At 42.9% G+C, this 20,721-nt stretch overlaps 1 protein-coding gene across 3 annotated transcripts in view; it reads right to left on the reverse strand.

Annotated features, from left to right (window-relative positions):
- BMERB1 (bMERB domain containing 1) overlaps positions 1-20,432 on the reverse strand; it is a 133,829-nt gene extending 113,397 nt beyond the window's left edge. For all 3 annotated transcript variants that reach the window (XM_081256355.1, XM_081256357.1, XM_081256356.1), the window contains exon 1: positions 20,230-20,432. In XM_081256355.1, the coding sequence (XP_081112481.1) occupies positions 20,230-20,335 (106 nt within the window). In that variant the 5' untranslated portion in view covers positions 20,336-20,432. The remainder of the gene's footprint in view (positions 1-20,229) is intronic.
- Between the last annotated feature and the right edge of the window lie 289 nt (positions 20,433-20,721).

Consider the following 20,721-nt stretch of genomic DNA (forward strand, 5'->3'; position numbering starts at 1 on the left):
TGGTAGTTATCAGTCATGGGATGATATGGTAATGACCCTGAACTCTAAAGATAAAAGAATAAATTTTATATATATATATGTGTGTTTTATATATATGTTCACTATGTATATATATATGTGTGTGTAATATATATCTGTTACATACATATATAATGTGTGTTTATTAAATACATATGTATGTGTGTATAGATATGTACTAGATAATTTTAGTTCGCAGAGCAGCTAAATGGGTAACCAGCAAGGGCTGGATTTACCCACTCTCAACTTCAATCAAGCTGAACATCTGGATGATGCTTTAAAAAGTCAATAAAATATCCCCCATTTGGCATCAAGAGATGAATGGCTGGGTAATTAATAGACTGAATTTTCAGGCATTTTTCAGTGCCCCTCTGGACTCCATGTTTTCAAGCCCAGGCTTTCAGTGGATCAGATTTCATTTGAAATCATTTTCGGCAATAAAGGATACTTTTCATAACTGTAACTCGTAAAAACTAGTAACTTTCATTGTGCTTGTAAACGGTGGTTAATGAAGAACCTGAATTCTCATCGCTCCCTCTGCAGGAAAGCACGTAGATAATGGGGGGTGGGGTGGCTGGAAGTGCTTCAGTGAAAAAGTACACGTGGTCTCCGGGCCACCTCGGCCAGGTTGTATGATTCCAGTCTTTCATTGTCTCTGAGCTATTTTACAACACTGTGAGTAGTAGGTAACTGGTAACAACGCAAACATAATTCTCATACACATGCAAATCCTCTCTTATCTAGAGGGGTCCAAATGACTTCTCTCTCCTTCATGGAAAATTCAGTTTTACTTTCCTTTTTGCCTTCATTTCAATATTTCTGATCCATAAATGAGTCCATTCTTCAGATTCTTTTGAATTGGTTATAACATCTACCTGGTTTCCCTCACTGATTGAGTAGAATAAGATCTTTAACACGTGCTCATTTTTATATCTTTGTGAGAGTCGTGATTTTACCTCTTTCTGAAAATTATCTTTTAACAGTAACACTAATTTTCTTCTGTATTCCCTCAAACATGCCTTTGTCTCCTGCCCCTGCCCCATCAGAACTACAGGTGAATTTCCACTGCATCTGACCTGTTGTACGGTAGGGTAGTAGGCTGTTTCTTTGGGAAATGCATTAGCTAATGGATAATTATCTTTTCTAAATGCAGTGTATTGTGTTTCCTTTCTTCAGAAAAGGAGCTAAATTAATGGAGTGATGCGTCCACCAAACACAGGTTATGTATCTCTCCATCCATGATAAATTTTTGAATAATGGTTGCTAATACCAATATTATCTTTTGTGTTTGGAAATTGATGACTGATCTAGGGCAACAGGACAGAGGGGATGAATTGGTTTCCCAAAAGCGATGACAATTTACAATTTAAGATTTAATAATTTATTTTACTGAGAGCTTTCAGGTTTGGCCATCATGGTCTAGTAGCGAAAGGGAGGGAACTCTTGTTTACTTAGCTGCATTTGATTATACAGGATAAATGGGTTGAAATTCTACTTCTGCTACTGCCTAGCTTGAGCACTTGGAAAAATCATCTGCCTTCTGGGCAAGGGGTTTCTAATCCACTCTCAAAGGAGGTGGGGGGCATGGGCTAATTCTATTAAAAGCTACTGGGGGGGGTGGTTTCTAATCTACAGCCAGAATTGGGGATCACATAGGAACTAGCCTATCCCCAGTAATAACAATTTTTATTCTGTGCCCCTATAGACACCATAGAAGCAACTGGACATGAACTGAGACGTGTACACACACTGTCTCTCTTAAGAGGAGGAAGAGACACGTGAATCACCAGGAATACCTGATTTCTGAATACACCTCTACACTAAGAACTTCATCTGAATATCACTTATATGTGCAATCTAAAATGTGACACAAATAAACTTATCTATGAAGCAGAAACAGACTCACAGACATAGAGAACAGACTTGTGGTTGCAAGGGGGAAGGGAGTGGGGGAGGGAAGGGAGTTTGGGGTTAGCAGATGCAAACTAGTATATATAGAATGGATAAACAACAAGGTCCTACTGTATAGCACGGGGAACTATATTCAATATCCTGGGATAAACCATAATGGAAAGGAATATGAAAAAGGATGTATATATATAGTCAATCAAGTAAACTTCAATAAAATAAATGTTAAAAAAAAAAAAAAAAGAACTAGGCATTCTTTTTCTCCCCCCACCCATAGAAGTGCTCATTTCTGTTTACAAAAATTGAGATGTCACCTGTCACCTGGTATGTTCTACTTTCTTGGTCCTTTCATAATTGTCTGGGCACTCTTTGGGGTGCTAATAAAGAAGAAATGGTCAGTCCCTGGACACAGATAATGTTCCAGAGAAATGGAAATCACTGTTCTCTGGGCTGACATAAATCCCTCTCCTTTTGGTAGCAGAGTTAACAGCTATTGTTTGAAGGGTATTTCTAGTCATCTACCTGAAGCATTTTCTTTTGTAAATGAAAGTGACAATTTCTTCTTCACTCCAATTTGTAGGAAGTAGAAATCTTCCAGGGCAGGAATGCCTGAGGAAAATCAAACCATTTTGCATGGGGAGAGCTCTTGATGCTTCAGGAAGTTCATAACAGTGTTTCTCTTGGCTTAATCCTGAGCACATGCAAGTTTTTATTGCCAGCGCTTTGTGTGTGTGAACTGTGAGACATCTGAAGGGAAAGAGGGCAGAAACCTAGGGGCCAAGATGAAGAGATGGAACAGGAAACGTCTTTAAACTCTTCTGCATCATGAAACTCGACCATCTGCATCAAAAAAGAATTAGACCTGATCAGTGATTCTCAACTGGGGACAATTTTGCCCCTCTAGGGGACATTTGGCAAGGTCTGGAGACACTTTTGTTGTCATAGCTAGGGATGGGTGGGGGACATGCCATTGGTGTCTAGTGGGTAGAGGCTAGAATGCTGCTAAACATCCTACAATGCACAGGAAAGTCCCCTCAACACAGAATTATTACCACAAACATCAATGTCAGCGCTGAGGTTCTCTCACACCTGTCGGGACAGCTATTGTTGAAAAGATGAATAATAATAAGTGTTGGAGAGAGTGTGGAGAAAAGGGAACCCTAGTGCACTGTTGGTGGGAATGTAAGTTGGTGAAGCCATTATGAAAACAGAATGGAAGTTCCTCAAGAAATTTAAAATAGGACCACTTTATGATCTAGGAATTCTACTTCTGAAGATTTATCCAAAGAAAACGAAAACACTAGTTTAAAAAGATATATGCATCCTTATGTTCACTGCAGCATTACTCACAATAGCCAAGATGTAAGCAACAGAAGTGCCCATCAATAGGTGAAAGGATAAAGAAGATGTAGTATATCTATACAATGGGACATTACTCAACCATAAAAAAGAGTGCGATCTTGCCATTTGCAACAACATGGATGGACCTAGAGGGTATTATTACGCTAAGTGAAATAAGTCAGACGGGAAAAGACAAATACCACATGATTTCACTTATATGTGGAATTTAAACAACAGAACAAACATAACAAAACAGAAACAGTCGCAAATACAGAGAACAAACTGGTGGTTGCCAGAGAGGGTTAGGGGAATAGGCAAAATAGGTGAAGGGGATTAAGAGGTACAAACTTCCAGTTAAAAATAAATAAATCAAGCGGATATAATGTACAACATAGGTATTATAGTCAATAATGTTGTAGTAACTTTGTATGGTGACAGGGGGTAACTAGACTTGTCATGGTGATCATTTCATAATGTATAACAATATCAAATCACTATGTGGTACACCCTAAACTAATATAATACTGTAAGTCAATTATACTTCAATAATTTTTTAAAAAAGTGGTGCCATGATTGAGAAATCCTGGACAAATGGATTCCAAATTTCCTTCTAGCCCCAAGACATCATGATGCTAAAACATAATTTCTAGTCCCAAATAAGAAATCTGTTACTATTGTGTCCCCCAAAATCCATGTTGAAGCCCTAACCTCTAATTTGACTGTATTTGGAGATAGGGTCTATAAGGAGGTCATTAAGGTTAAATGAGGTCATCAGGACAGGGCCCTGATCAGATAGAATTAGTGTCCATCAAAAAAAGACACAATTGGACATCCCTGGTGGCGCAGTGGTTGAGAATCCACCTGCCAATGCAGGGGACAAGGGTTCGAGCCCTGGTCTGGGAAGATCCCATGTGTCGTGGAGCAACTGAGCCCGTGCACTGCAACTGCTGAGCCCACATGCTGCAACTACTGAAGCCCACACACCTAGAGTCCGTGCTCTGCAACGAGAGAAACTACCCCAATGAGAAGCCCGTGCAACACAACGAAGAGTAGCCCCCCCCACCGCAACTAGAGAAAAGCCTGAGTGCAGCAGCAAAGACCCAACACAACCAAAAATAAATAATTTTTATTTAAAAAAAAAAAGACATAATTCTCGCTCTCCCCCTCTCTCTCTGTCCCCATGCACTTGCAAAAAGAAAAGGCCATGTGAACACACAATGAGAAGGTGGCCTCCTACAAGACAAGAGGCCTCAGAATGAAACTTGCCTTTTCAGTACCTTGATCTTGATCCCTACCTCCAGAACTCTGAGAAACAAATTTCTGTTGTTTAAACCACCAGTCTGTGGTATTTTGTTATGGCAGCCCGAACAAACTCATACAGCTATTTATAGTAATTGTCACTGCTAATATATTCTTAGGTTTTTACCATATGCTAGGCCTTGTGCTAAGCATTATACATACCTTATCACTCTTACTTCTCAACATCCCCCCGTGAGGTTGGAATTATTATTATCCCTACAGAAGAGTAAATGAAGGCTCAGAGAGGTTATAATAACTAGCCTAAGATCAACCAGTTAGTAAATGGGAGAGATGAACTATGAACCTAAACAGCCTGAGCCCTGGTTAAGAATTCATGTATTTAATTACCATAAGATGTCACTTTCCCAAATTGACTGTCTTATCTACTTAAACTTACAAACTTCAAGGGAAGGCAAGATACAGAAAAGGGCCAGAGGAGGGTGAAATTGCCAAAGAATGTGGAAATCAAAAAATCTCCGTATCTTCTTCAAAAAGTCAAATATAAAATTACCAATGGCCCAGCAACTCCACTCCTAGGTATACACCCCCAAAGAATTTAAAACAGGTGCTCAAACACTCGTTCACAAATGATTATAGCAGCATTATTCTCAGTAGCCAAAAGGTAGAAATGACCCAAATACCCATCAACTGATGAATGAATAAACAAAATGTGTATTCATAAATGAAATATTAGTCATAAAAAGGAATGAAGCACTGATACCTGCTACACCATGGATGAACCTTGAAAACATGATGCTAAGTGAAAGAAGCCCAGCACAAAAGGTCACAAATTGTATGATTCCATATATATGAAACATACAGAATAGGTAAATCCAAAGAGACAGAAAGCAGTAGGGGAAGGGGGCACAGGGGGAGGGGCTGTTTAATGATACAGGGTCTCCTTTTGGGGGAAAGAAGTGTTTTGAAACTAGACAGGTGATAGTTGCACAACACTGGAAGTACTAAGTGCCACTGAACTGTACACTTGAAAATGGTGAAGGGTTAATTTTATGGTATGTTGAAACTGACCTTAATAAATAAAATCTTGATCTCAGTAGAGAAGAAAGACATATAAAGCCAACCTAGTCCTGGCTTTGGATAAGCATTTGAGAAAGAAAGCCCTGCTACAAGGCAGAGCTGACCCTTACAAAAGCGGACCTCTTAGCTCCTGGATCCCAGCCCGGCCGCCTGCGTCCCTGCTGGGCTGCTCTTCTGGATGTCATTTGCACTTGTTGTAGATGTGCTCCGGGGACACCTTCCCTACATCTATTTAAACAGGATGAAGATGGATGGATTGTGCAGCGGTGGACGGCAGGTCTCCAGCACTAACAGTGCACCGCAAACACGGAGTGGGTGAAATGGTCTGACCAGGAGTGCTGGGTGTGAAAGAACCAAATGGAACCAAAATGGAAATAATTTAAGCACTTTTGTTCCTTGTCACAATGATAGCCACTTTTAAGAGCCACCTGCATTTCATCCCTGGAGTAGGGCCTGGACAGATTTCCAGCTTTCAGCTGTCTTAATTCCCTCCTGGACTGAGGAGGGTGCTATAGACTGAATGTTTATGTACCGCCCCAATTCATATATTAAAATCTAATCCCCCATGTGATGGTATTAGGAGGTGCGGCCTTCGGGAGGTGATTAGGTCATGAGGGTGAAGCCATCATGAGTGGAATTAGTGCCCTTATAACAGAGACCCCAGAGAGTCCCCCTACCCCCTTCCTCCACATGAGAACACAGCAAAAAGACAGTCATCTATGAACCAGGAAGCCCCTACCAGGCACTGGATTTGCCAGTGTCTTAATCTTGGACTTCTCAGCCTCCAGAACTGTGAGAGTGAAATTGCTGTTGTTTGAAAGCCCCCCAGTCTGTGGTCTTCTGTCACAGCAGCCCGAATGGACCAAGACAGAGGGGTATAAACACAGGAAGAAAAACACGAAGTAAGGAAAGACTAGTTTGCCCCTTCCTCTGCTCATTATTGTCTATTTCCCAAATTTATCTCTGGGACCAGGATAATGGAAGGAGTTGTTTCTTTTTTCTGCCCTGGGATCACCAGGAGAAAGCTGGCATGTGGACGGACTTCCCTGGTGGTGCAGTGGTTAAGAATCTGCCTGCCAATGCAAGGGACATGGGTTTGAGCCCTGGTCCGGGAAGATCCCACATGGCACGGAGAAACTAAGCCCTTGCGTCACAACTACTGAACCTGAACTCTAGAGCCCGTGAGCCACAACTACTGAGCCTGAGTGCCACAACTACTGAAGCCTGCACGCCTAGAGCCTGTGCTCCGCAACAAGAGAAACCACCGTAATGAGAAGCCCACGCACTGCAATGAAGAGTAGCCCCACTGCTGCAACTAGAGAAAGCCCATGCACAACAACGAAGACCCAACGCAGCCAAAAATAAAATTATTAATGAAATTAAAAAAAAAGAAATCTGGCACGTGGGAACTGCAATAGGAGAAGATCTAAGTGGGAAGGGTCAGCATGGTGACAACCCAGAATCTTTAAAATTGGTTTCCACACAGTATTTCAGGGGCCTTTCCCTTTAAAAATATGGAAAGCCAATGGAATTTAATATAGTTGGTAATATAGTTGGAAGTTTACAAGTAACTAAAGGGGAAGTTATGGACTTTTTGATGGCCCTAGATTCAAATCCTTTCTCCATTGATTAATGGGGCAAGATTTTCATCTCTCTGTTCCTGGATTTCCATATATATATTAATACACACACACACACACACACAATGCTTTATCTTATATGGTGGTAAAGAGGAGTAAATCAGATAAAACTGTATCTCCTCAATTTTGAGACCACTTTCTTCTCCCACATTTTAGCATTTCTGAAGTTAGGATGCCCCTTCCCCATCCCACAAATGCATAATTTAACATAAATGTATACATGTGATAATATTATTAAGTAGATTTTTTTAGTGAAGTTTTCCTTTTAATTTTCTTTTTTGCTTGACTCTCCATTGCCCCCACCTCACTCTGGCCCTCACATCAGCCCCGTCTCCCCGCCTCACTCCCCACCTTCCCCCAGGTAGCCCATAGCAACAACTTGTTATGCATTTTCCACGTTTTTCTCCATACTAATAAAATCACACACATACAAACACGCACACATATCCATGGATGCATATATATTATATGTGCTATATACAGAGAGAGACATTTTGTTTTATAAAAATGAGATCCTGTTATATACATTTTCCTTGATCTCATTTTTCTCCCTCAATAATACCTCTACGACAACTATTACTACTCTAATTTATTCCTTTGTAACAGCTCTCTACATTTCACAGTAGATGAACAATAGTTTACTCAACCATTCTTCTACTCTTGCGCCTTCACCGTGTTCAGTGTTTCAGTTTTCTGTTTTTTGCACATACTCCCTTGTATACTGGTGCTTCTATTTCTGTTGGGTAGAGTCCCAGAGTCAGACTGCTGGGTCAAAGCATATGAGTATTTTAAACTTTAATAGATGTTATCTGACCGCTTTCCCCAAAGGCTGGAACACTCAACAATTTCACCAGCAGTGTCTAAGATGACTCTGCTCTCCGCATGAAATTAAAAGGACTTTTAATGGACCAGTACATTTAATGCTGCCGTGCTGTTTTTTGTTCTTGTTGTTCCAAAAAGATGTGATTGACTATGAATGGTGCATCCCACATTTGCTGACATCTAAGAATCAAGGAGATATGGTATATATGTCAAGCACCTTGCCCAGCCTACACCCATCATAGCATTCATGGTGCACTACCAGTTCACAATAATAGTATCTATTCCTGTTGTTTTGTACCTGATCTGAAAATCTTGCATCTTTCCTTCCCTCAAAGCAGGAAAGCAAGAAGGCTCATCTACCCACAGGAGCAGGAACAAACTTTCTAAAGCAGGAGATAGATGGGCAGGTGATTTCGACCAAGACTCTGGCTAACTTTATTTCTTTTTAGTTTGATGATTTTGAAGGTTTGCAAAACACAGTCAAATCATTTGCATCTCAGTCTTTGCGGATTAACAGTTGCCCAATTCGGCAACTGGTGATTTTTTTGAATGTGAGGCTCCTGAGTGCTGGGTGATGTGATAGACGCCGAGCATTCAGCACTCAGCAGTGAATGTGACACGCAGAGTTTCTGTGGTCAGGGCACTCGCAAGAAAACAGAATCAAGTACTTGCACTCCAGGTTAGCCCAGAAAACTTGGTTTGACCCTATTAGGACTCACTTTCTCGAGGGCCTGCAAAAACACACCTGTGGCCAAACAACTGAATTAATCTCTTGAAAACATTTAGCTATGAGGGCATCGGGTCAGCAAGCTGACTGAATCCTGTTTCTGAAGGACTGGGAGACACAGCAATATCTCTTGGTCCTTTGGTTTTGCATCACTGGAAACAGGGACTGTTCCCAAAGAAGTTTGCTCAACTTTACTGAGGTATAATTGACAAAAGTGTGATATTTAAAGTGTACACTGTGGTGATTTGATATAGGTAAACATTGTGAAAAGATTCTCACCGTGTAGTTAGTTAAAACATCTATCACCACACGTTTATGTATTTGTTTATTTTTTTGGTGAGGACATTTAAGTTCTACTCTCTTAGCAAATTTCAATGATGTAATTCAGTATTATCAACTATAGTCATCATGTTTTATACTAGATCCTCAGACCTCCTTCATCTTTTAAAAACATTTTTATTGGAGTATAGTTGATTTACAATGTTGTGTTTGTTTCAGGGGTACAGAAAAGTGAATCAGTTAAACATATACATAGATCCACTCTTTTTTTTTTTTAAGATTCTTTTCCCATATAGGCCATTACAGAGTATTGAGTAGAGTTCCCTGTGCTATACAGCAAGTTCTTATCAGACCTCCTTCACCTTATACCTGAAAGCTGGTAAGTACCCTTTTACCAACCTCTTCCCATTTCCCCCCTCCCCCAGCCCCTGGCAACAACTTTTCTACTCTCTGTTTCTATGAGACTGATTTTTTTTTTTTAGATTCCCCATATGTGATATCATGCACTATTTGTCTTTCTCTCTCTAACTTATGTCACTTAGCAAAATGCCTTCAAGTTCCATCCCTTTTGTCACAAATGGTAGGATTTCCTTCTTTCTCATGGCTGAATAATATTCCATTGTATATATACAGCACATCTTTTTTATCCATTCATCGGCTGATGGACACTTAGGTGGTTTCCATGTCTTGGCTATTGTGAATAATGCTGCAGTGAGCATGGGGGTATAGAGGGCTCTTTGATATCCTGTTTCCATTTCCTTCAGATATATTCCCAGAAGTGAGATTGCTGGATCATATGGTAGTTCTATTTTTTCCAAAAGACCTTAAGTCACCTGAAGGCAGGGACTATAGATGTCCTACTCAAAGGGCTACTGTACTCTCAAGAGCTTAGCACAATATCTGGCATATAAGAGGCTATCATTAAATATGTATTCAATGGATGAGGAAATGAATGGATAAATGGACAAATACATGAATGAATGACTTACCTGTTTGGGAATTTTAAATGAACTGAATAATTAGTGTCATGCATTATACTTATTTTCCAATTTGCATTTTATGAAATCTAGACATACTTGTCACCATCTTGTAATGCAGTTGTTGTTCGTGATTTATCCAAATAAATATGTCCCTGGAAACCCTAGTCTAGTGCAAACAGCCTGGGCTGTTGTGTCCTTGCTCAGTCCATACTGGCTGTACCCCTTCCCTAGGGTGAGTCCTTAACCTGTGTCCCCACTTACAAAGGGCCATGACGACTTCTGCCCTTTGCCCTTTTTTGTAAAGAGTAAATTAGAAAACACAGGAAAAGGATAAATTGGAAAGTGCTATAAAGGTAAGAGGCCATAACTATTACTTCTCCCGACACCCATAATCCATGCACCTCTTTAAACCCTACTGAAAGTGAGAATAAGCAGCACTGGTGCTGATGTATTTAAATTCCTAAGACCTCAGGCTAACAACAGTTATTTCCCACCTATTACATTGCCTATGCTTAGAAGACCCTCTTTCTTTCCTCTCTGTAATCAACCACCAATGTTTTTTCCCTTCCAGAGGTCTGTCTGGTTAGTCCCTTCCTCCCAACCCACTGCCACTGCTTTAGACTCCAGTCCCTGTGAACTCACGATCAGATGATTCCAAAACACGCCTGGTTGGTCTTCCACTGCCCCAGAGTCCCTGCCCTTCCATCCCGTCTGCAACCACTGCCAGACAAGTCTTCCTAAGATGCTACTTTCTTTACCTCTGCCCCTTGTCCTGCAGTGGCTCCATGCAGCCTGTCATTTTTAATCTGCTCAAGTCTAGGGGCCCTGATCAATCAACCTTGGACTTCCCCAATCCACCAGTGCAGCCAAGTTCACGCATGCCTCCAACAATCTCCTTACACATCATCACCTCCACTCTTTTCCTGAGGCCAGACCACCCACTTTAACTTTCCTCTTTTCCTTCTTTCCAATTGTTTAAATACTACCCAGTTAAGGTCCACTTTATGTCCTGTTCTGTCAGCAGCAGCAGCATCAACACCATCACCATCATTTAGGGAGACTGTGGCTTTCCACATTCTCTGCAAGGGCTTTCCACATTATCTCATTGAATCTTCCTCATTACCCTATGAGGCAGGTCTTCTTACTATCTCCATTTTATAGATGAGAAGACGAGGGACTTCCCTGGCGGTCCAGTTGTTAAGACTCTACGCTCCCAATGCAGGTTCAATCCCTGGCTGGGGAACTAAGATGCCGTATGCTGCACAGTGCAGCCCCAACAACAACAACAAAAAAAGCTATGTATAGCTGAGAAGACGAAATTCAGAGAGGTTAAGTAACTAGCCCAAGGTCACAGAGCTAAATAAGTGTTAAAGTCATGATTCAAATGTAGGCAGAATTCCCACTCTCAAACACTAGACTGTCCATGAAATCTTTCTTGGTCACCCCCAGGGAGGCCTCTCTCTGGGAAGCTACAAGTCTTCAAAACAGGAAAATTCTTCTGCTTCATTTCTGTAAATGTCTTTAAGCTCCCACCGCAGCTTTACCCCGAAGGCACTCTGAAGCAGTGAGACGTAGTCCTCAAGTTTACAAGGGATGTGTTTGTAATGGAAAAGGAAATTAATGAGCCAGAGAACAGAATCAGTTCTAAGAAACCCAGAGAAGCGTCTAACTGACTTTATCTGTATCTGTATTAAGAGTGGTTTTACTAATCCCAGGAAATAAGAAAGGCAGTAGGATGAAGTCACCTGTGCTGGGTTCAAGTTCCAGCTCTGCCACTTACTAGCAGACTGGCATCGGGCAAGTTGCTTAATCTCTTTGAGCCTCAGTTTCCTCATCTGTAAAATAGAGCAATAAATGGCTCCACTGCACCTCACATCATAGGGTGTGTTGGAAGGAGTAAATTACCGTATGTATGTAAACACGTGCTTGGAGCAGGCACATAGTAAGTGTTCAGTGTATGATATTTCTTACCATCATTCTCTTCTACTTCTCTTAAAATCACTAGTTTTGCTCCTTTAATGTCAAGGCATTTTAACTAAAAAATAATTATCAGTAAGTCAGACTCTGATTCATTCAAACAAACAAAAATCCCCAAACTTAATTCTAGCGGTCTGGTCCTTGGTCACCCCACGTGGACCCTGCAGGAAATGTGGAGCTGAGCCTTCTCCTGTCTAGCCTCCTATGAACTTATCTGGACTCCAAAATGCACTCACCTCCTGCCTGTCTTGTCTCCCTCACTCTTTAAAAGCCTAGCAAGCATGACTGATCCAGCTGTAGTTCCTGGGTAAAATGTGCACATGTGCCATTCCCTCTGCCTGGAATGCTGTTCCCCTCAGTCAATGATGAAATATTGTTCACCTTTTCAGCCTACTTCAAGAGTCCTTTTCTCTTCCAGACCCCAGAACCATCCCTCGGTGTGACCACTTGGACCTACAATATATTTGTTATTATATTATATAAATTATACCTTTATTTATTTATTTATTTAATTTTGGGGGGTGTGCCACACGGCTTGTGGGATCTTAGTTTCCCAAACAGAGATCGAACCTGGGCACCTGGCAATGAGAGCACTGAGTCCTAACCAATGGACCGCCAGGGAATTCCCATCTTAACCATTTCTAAGTGTACAGTTCCGTGGTATTAAGTACATTCCCATTTCACAGATGAAGAGAGTGGGGTCCAGGGAAGTTAGGGAACTTGCCCAAGATCACCGTGTTGGGAAGCAGCAGAGGGAGGACTGGAACACAGCCAGCCAGCGAACTCCTTAACGGTGAAGTCTGGGTCTTCTTCATTAGCTAACGCATAGTAGGGGCTCAAGCCCATTGGGTAAGTGAATAGTTAGGGAATGAGTGGATTGTATGGTAAGCATCCTTGGGGGAGCTTTGTGAGTGATGTTCTGAAGAGCTACACTAAAAGAGCCTCCACCTGTGCTTATCTCCAGCCCTCAGGATCATCCAGGTAACAGATGATTCACATGAGTGAAACAGACCCCAAGGTTTCTTTCCAAGGGGAAAGAAACAGAAAAAAAAAAAAAAAAAGTGGTGCATGGCCTCTGGGATCTCCACCTCCTTGCCTGAGGCTGGCAGCTCACCTGAAATGCCCTTCTCCCCTCTCTTCACCCACTGAAACCCTGTTCAGCCTTCAGGTCCAGTGCAAACACTCCTCCTACTGTCATGCTGGAGCCCCCAGGAAGAGCCAATCTCTTCTTCTGCTCGTTTCCCACTTGTACCTTCATTTAGCATCTATTTCATACTGTTTATACCGGTTTATAATATAAATCATGATGGTCTTCACATCTGTGCTCCCCTTCCCCAAATCTGTAAGCTTCTTCAGAGTAGAGGCTGTGTCTTATTTCATCTCTAATCTCTGCAACATCTAGCGCGGTGCCACAAATAACAGACACTGACTAGGAATATTTAGAGTCAAAGAGAGCTAGAATCAGGCTCGAGCTCTACTATTCACTACCTTCGTGGCCTTCAGCTTTCTTAACCTCCTTAAGCCTCAGTGTCCCCATCTATGAAAGGGGAATAACTATCTGCTGACCTAACAGAGTTGTTAGAATTTAATAAGCTCGAGTTCATAGCTAAGGCTCACTAACTACTATTATTATTAATAAGTGTTTAATAATTAATCAGAGACCAAGAATAGGCATAACTGATTTTTCCTTCAATGGACATATAAGAAGGAAACGCTTGCAAAAATGAAACTTAAAATACCGAATAAACAGAGCTATGTAAATAATTGGTTTTGTTCAAAGTACATACTAGACAGTATCACATTCATCATCTTTGCCTTCCTGCTATTATGGTTCCTGCAATAAAGTTACACAGTCACCTGCCTCTCCAGGGAGACTGCAGAGACTAGCACACCTCCTAAACCTTAACCCGATGCTCAGTCTCCCAAAAGGTGGTCCATGTTGCCTTTACCCTTGTCACTCCTTTCACACTAAGGAAATTCCTACCACTTATCCAAAATGGGATTGATTAGGAAGGACCCTGGGACTACAGAGAACAGTGATTACATCAATCACCACTTGCCCCATGGTCTGATTCTCCATCTATTAGCCGATGTGACCTTTTAAAAACAAAAACCAGCTCATGTTAGTTAAGCTGGACAATCAGCAGCAGCTTCTCCTACAACAAGAATAAAATCTGTACTTTCTTTTTTTTAATCACAACCTACAAGGTCCTACCCAGTCTGGCTCCTTGCTGACTTATCTCCTCTCTCTACCCTGACCCTCCTGGTTCCAGCCACCCTGGCCTTCTGTCTCTTCCTCTAACATACCAAGGGCCTTTGCATTTGCTTCTTGGATCCTTGACATTTACATGGCAAAATGTCACCTCCTTAGGAAAGCATTTCCTGACCACTGGACGGGAAATATCCCTCCCCTATTAATTCCCATGTAACACATCATCATCTGAACGACATTATTTATTTGCTTATGTATTGTCTGTCACCTTCACTCCCAGCCCATTTCCTGCTTTCCCCTTGAATAGAAGCTCCATGCAGGCAGGAACCTTGCCTGTCTTGCTCCACACTGTGTCTGAGCCCCTAGAACATTGCCTGGCACTTATAAAGCAGTTAATACCTATTTATTGAATGAATAAATGGGGAAGGGGGAGCAGATTATGGTAATTTTTCACCTTTTATTTTTATATTTCAGATGAATTTGAATTCTTTATAAAGTGCATGTACTACTTCTGGAATAAGAAAAGAGAAATAGGACGAAAACAAAATAAAACTGAAATAATAAAATTAGCACATTTAATCAAATAGATGAAAGTAATACAAATTCTTTCCCAAGTATCTATTATATAGATTGCCGGCAATTCATATTTTTCAGTCTCCACACTGTTTAATAAACCTGAAACATTGGCCAGTTTAATGATCTGTTTGCCAGCCGGCACACACCCTTGGATTTTTAAATAATTGTCATCTCTCCTGGGCTTATAGAAAGATTATCATTTGAGCTTTCCACTTTATTCCAATCTCCTACTCATAGCACATTTATTTCCACCTCTATGTTTTTGCCAATGCTGTTATCTCTCCTGGCATCTCCTACCCACTGTGCCACCATCCCCCACCTCCCCTGTCCAAAATCTTGATCATCCTTTAAGGCACACTCAAATCTTTCAAGAAACAGCCACGACCACCAACAACTGTGCTTTTAAAAAGCTCTGTGCTTTGTCAAAAGGCACCTTGTCTTTGTGTCTTCCCCAATTAATTACAGTTGGTTGAAAGCAATACTTTTATATATCTAACCACACTGAAATGTCACTATGCATTTTCCAACTGAGTAAAAAAAAACAAAAAACCTACTCACTTCTAGTGGAAAAATGTTGTCAGAAGTGGATGGGAGGACTTTCCTGGTGGCGCAGTGGTTAAGAATCCACCTGCCAATGCAGGGGACACGGGTTCGAGCCCTGGTCTGGGAAGATCCCACATGACACAGAGCAACTGAGCCCGTGCGCCGCAACTACTGAGCCTGTGCTCTAGAGCCCGCGAGCCACAACTACTGAAGCCCGCGTGCCACAACTACTGAAGCCCGCACACCTAGAGCCCGAGCTCCGCAAGGAGAAGCCACTGCAATGAGAAGCCCGTGCACCACAACAAAGAGTAGCCCCCTGATCACCGCAACTAGAGAAAGCCCGTGCACAGCAACGAAGACCCAACGCAGCCAAAAATAAATAAATAAATGTATTTAAAAAAAAAAAAAAAAAAGATGGGCTTCCCTGGTGGCGCAGTGGTTGAGAGTCCGCCTGCCGATGCAGGGGACACGGGTTCGTGCCCCAGTCCGGGAAGATCCCACATGCCTCAGAGCAGCTGTGCCCGTGAGCCATGGCCGCTGAGCCTGCGCATCCAGAGCCTGTGCTCCGCTGCGGGAGAGGCCACAACAGTGAGAGGCCCACGTACCACAAAAAAAAAAAAAAAAAAAAAAGTGGATTGGAGCAATTCCTTAGACACTTTCTCAAAGGAGAAAATACTAGGTGGTTTCCAAGGGTGCAAAAGCCGTTTCCTACACCTTCCCATAAGGAAGAAGGTGGTATCTACACAATCATTACCTGGAATTTACAAAGAAGTGCACGCAAGGAAAAACTGACTAGCAGGATGGAATAATCTCCTCCAATGCTATTGGGCACCATCCTCTTATGTCCTATTGCTGTGGCCCCCAACCTTTTTGGCACCAGGGACCGGTCTCATGGAAGACAATTTTTCCACAGACCAGGGGTGGGGGCATGGTTTCAGGATGATTCATGGGCATTACATTTACTGTGCACTTTATTTCTATTATTATTACATTGTAATATATAATGAAATAATTATACAACCCACCATAATACAGCATCAGTGGGAGCCCTGAGCTTGTTCTCACTTGTCACTCACTGATTAGGTTTTGATATGAGTCTTCAAGCAATTGATTTATTATGGTCTCTGTGCCGTCAAACCTCTCTGCTAGTGATAATCTGTATTTGCAGCCGCTCCCCAGCGCTAGCATCACAGCCTCAGCTCCACCCCAGATCATCAGGCATTAGAGTCTCATAAGGAGCGCGCAACCTAGATCCCTCGCATGCGCAGTTCACGGTAGGGTTCGCGCTCCTATGAGAATCTAATGCCGCCGCTGATCTGACAGGAGGCGGAGTTCAGGCGGTAGTGCAATGATAAGGAGAGTCTGTAAATACAGATGAAGCTTCGCTCACCTGCCCGCTGCTCACCTCCTGCTGTATGGCCTGGTTCCTAACAGGCCACAGGCTGATACCGGTCCATGGCCCGGGGTTGGGGACCCCTGCCCTATTGTGATAACCATTCAGCATGGATTGAGTGCTTACTGTATGTCAAGCACTGAGCTAAATGCATTATATACATTATCTCATTTAATCCTCCCAACAGCCTGAAGTGGTCCTTACTATCCTGTTGGAAGATGTCACTGAGAGGATGGAACTGCCAGCTGACTCTTGAGCAGGACTGGGGTAATCGGAGGCTCCTCACCCCTCCCGTCCTGGAAATGTATATTCCACCCATTCTTCTTGCACTAGGAGCCAGTTCAAAGATGCAGCTTTGAGAGAGTAGGATGTTGTTGAGACCGCCAGGATGGGCTACACCACTGAACCCCATTAAGGCCTCTATATAAACTGTTGAGATTCTGGCGGGCCGGTGCAGAGATCTTGTGGCGCCCAAGACAAGCCTCGTATGTAAGTTCCCTTGTTGTTAAACCTGCCACCTACCAATCTGGAGTGGCTGTCTCTTTCTTTGGCCTCTTCTTGCCCTCTGAGTATGGGGCCAGTTTCAGATTTCAGCTGGCAAGTTCCCAAGGGTTCAAACCAACATATCCCCATTTTATAGATGAGACAGCTAACTTACAGAACGGTTCAGCAATTTTCCCAGGGTGACAAAGCAACAAAGTGTTAGAGCTGGTTTGAATCCATGTCACCTGATTTCAGAACTCTCATTCTTAGCTACTATACTATTTATATCTTCTACCTAGAAACTCTAGCTAACATTAAAGAGAACGGTTAATACAACCTTAACTGAAAATGACCAGTTTTGCAATCTTTTTCCCCTTTTCAAGTCTTTTTAAGTAACACCTACTCAGTGTTTAACATAAAATATTTAAATATGTGTAAAAGTTAAACAGAGAGTGTCTTCTTTTTAATGGGCCTCTCTTTTTCTCCAGCATTTCCTGCTGGAGACATTGGCTTGACAATTATTATGCCACAGAATCAATAGTACTAATTTTCACACTTCATTAATAAATAAGTGGAGGCCCCAGATGTTATGGGATGGATCCACAGATCCCCTGGGAGTTGAGAGAGAGTCCAAAAAGAAAAAAAAGGCCACTTTAATTAAAAAAAAAAAAAAAAAAAAAAGTTAGGCTGCAGACAAGAGTCTAGAGATCAAAAGTCTACATTCAAAAGTGAAACTCTGGATCAATGCTTTAAGAAGAATTTGAATAGGTAAAAATGAAAGAAAAAAAAGATCTGGGGATCCACACCAAAAGCAGATCAGAAACTGTGGTCTTGCATCTGAATGGGAAGCAAGAGTCAGAATCTTTGTTGGTTTGGAAGAGAGAGGATAAGAAAGCCTTTCCGCCAAGCTTTTAACAGTTTGCAGCCTAAGACTTAGAAGTACAAAAATTTCAGGAGCAAAAATGCTATAAATCAGGTTTTCACTGCAATTTTTCTGTATGCTTGAAATTTTTCCTAATAAAATGGTGAGAACATAAAAAAAATAAGAGAATTATTAGGGACCTGGCCAACATTGCAGCTTTAGTCCAGAGTGTTGATTTATGTAATTCTTTGCAAAGGATAAAAGCAGGTTCTTTCTACAGATGTAGTAATAAAATAATGGAAGCAGCCAATATATTCAGCACTTACCTTGAGCTCTACCTACATCATCTTATTGAATGTTCACAATTAAGCCATAAGGTATGTATTATTATCATCTCCGTTTCAGAGAACAGAGGCAGAGTGAGGCTTAAAAAAATGTGACTAGTTATAAATTCAGTCACATGCCAGCAAGGGGGCAGAGCCAGGATTCAAACCCAGGGCTTCTATTCTGCACAGACCCAGTAGTCTTTCAAGGCCACCGTGAACTCCAGAGACCAACAGGCTGCCACATACTTAAAATCACTGAATGTGTTCTGGGACTCTCAACAGACTTAGAAAGCTTCCTGAAAATGTGAAAGCAATACACCTTCAGGTTAAAAGCAGAGAGGGGCTCAGGGGCCCAACAAACCTGAGTTCAAATCCTGACTCTGCCACTTAAATCACATCACCTAGCAAGCCCCAATTTTTCCATCTATGTAAGGGGAATCGTAAGTCATAATATTCCCCTCAAGGAGGCTGTTCCAGGGATTGAATGAGAGGATGCATTTAAAGTTCTTAGCATAGGCAAGACCTAATACATGGCAATCTATTAACAAAAGGCAGCCATTGTGGGTATTATTTTGAGCTTGCAGGAAGACCAGAGACCCTCAGCCCTGGTGTCATGTTAAAGTACCAAAGCCAAAGGGTTTTGAAAGGATCAAAGGGGAGGAAGGACCCATATTTTAAAAGGAGAAAGAAAAGAAAAGGAGAGAGGCTGGACACACTCTGGTTTCCAGGTGCAGAACTAAGACATTTGACTGTGATTTCTACTTGAACCCATGAAAACCAGAGTACAGTTGAGCCATTCTAAAAAGATCTTCTTAATTTGTAATTACAGGTATGGAGAAAGCACACACACACACACACACACACAATCTTCTACCAGGTGAAGACAGGAAAAGAGCATATTCACAATACTTCGGTCCAACATAGCTCAGTGCCAAGGCAGGAAGCTGAGGGTCCTTGTGAAGGGCGAGACGGCCCTTCCCAGCCCGGATGGAGGTACAGAGCTAAAGCAAGCAGTGCAAGGGCAGGGGACTGCTAAGCGCCCGGGGTTTGCAGGGAGGGCTGGTGACGCTGGGACCCCTGAAGCTGCCTCTATACTTTGAGAGCAGGAGTTTCAACTACTGCATCCTATTCATTAAAAACGAAAAATCCTTAGTTTATTTGTTAATGTTGTTGACCCCAAAATACCGTAGAGAGAAGTAGCAAATACAGTCTGTCCATTTCAGAACTGCCTTCTAGGATTGTACCCAAACCAGAGACTTTGAGTCAGGAGAGAAAGAAGGGCATGCACAGGGTTAACCTTCCCCTAACCCTTTCCCTCCCACTCACGACCCTGGAGAAGGCAGGGGAAGAAACGCTGGGAATTTCAGGTGTGCCCTGAACCTCACGCCAGGGGAGAAGCAAAAGCAGAAACCCAGCGGACACTCCCCCCTCTCCAGAGACGTGGGCGCTTTCCAGGATGGTCCAAAGGCTCCAGCGTCCTAGTGCATCCCGGGTGGAGAAAAGACCCTCCTCCCTCGGCTGCGGGAAAGACCCTACTTTCCAAGACCGGCTGCGAGCTTGGATCCGGGACTCCCGAGTCCACCCCAGGCTCCCGGCTCAGCTGCCTAGAGATTCCCGAGCCTCCCGGTGAAGCCCAACCCGGAGGCTTTTGTTCGAAGGAGAGAGCGTCGCGGCGCAGCGCAGCGCTGAAAGCCCCGCTGCGGGGGCGCTTCCCTCGGTCCGCTCCCTACCAACCCCGCACTCCCGCAACCACCCGCTCCAGCGCACGGATCCCCAACTGTCCCACCCCCCGCCCGATTACTCACTTCTCCCCAGTCCCTCCGCTTTCCACGCCGTCTCCTCCACCGCCCCATAGCGCCTCAAAGGCTTCTCAGCTTCCAGATGGATGGACAAAGATTGGTTTAACTCCATCGCTGATCTCCGCGGGCAGGTCGACGGGTCTCCCTCTACTCCATCCCCGCTGCGGGTTGCAGGGAGGGAGGCGGCTCCAGCCAGCAGCGTCTTAAGGGGCCGGGCGCTGGTGACGTTGCTCCATCTCTTCCGCCGCCAGGGCCGGGGACAGCCGACTGGCATCGGAGGGGGGAGGGGGGGAGAAAGAGAGAGAGAAAAAAAGGATGAGGACGCATGCGCAATGGAGGCTTGGGGAGGGGAGCTTGGGGGCTGGGTAGACAGAAAAGAGGGTAGGTGATAACTCTACGAAGAACAACAAAACAACTAAAATAGAACCATCACAAAGGAAGTAAAAACAAGGCAGCAGCCCATACTGGGGCCTGTGACGTCAGCGTGCTGCTAGGTTT

This window comes from Mesoplodon bidens (assembly GCF_964165515.1).
Source record: "Mesoplodon bidens genome assembly, chromosome: 15".
Classification (NCBI taxonomy): domain Eukaryota; kingdom Metazoa; phylum Chordata; class Mammalia; order Artiodactyla; family Ziphiidae; genus Mesoplodon; species Mesoplodon bidens.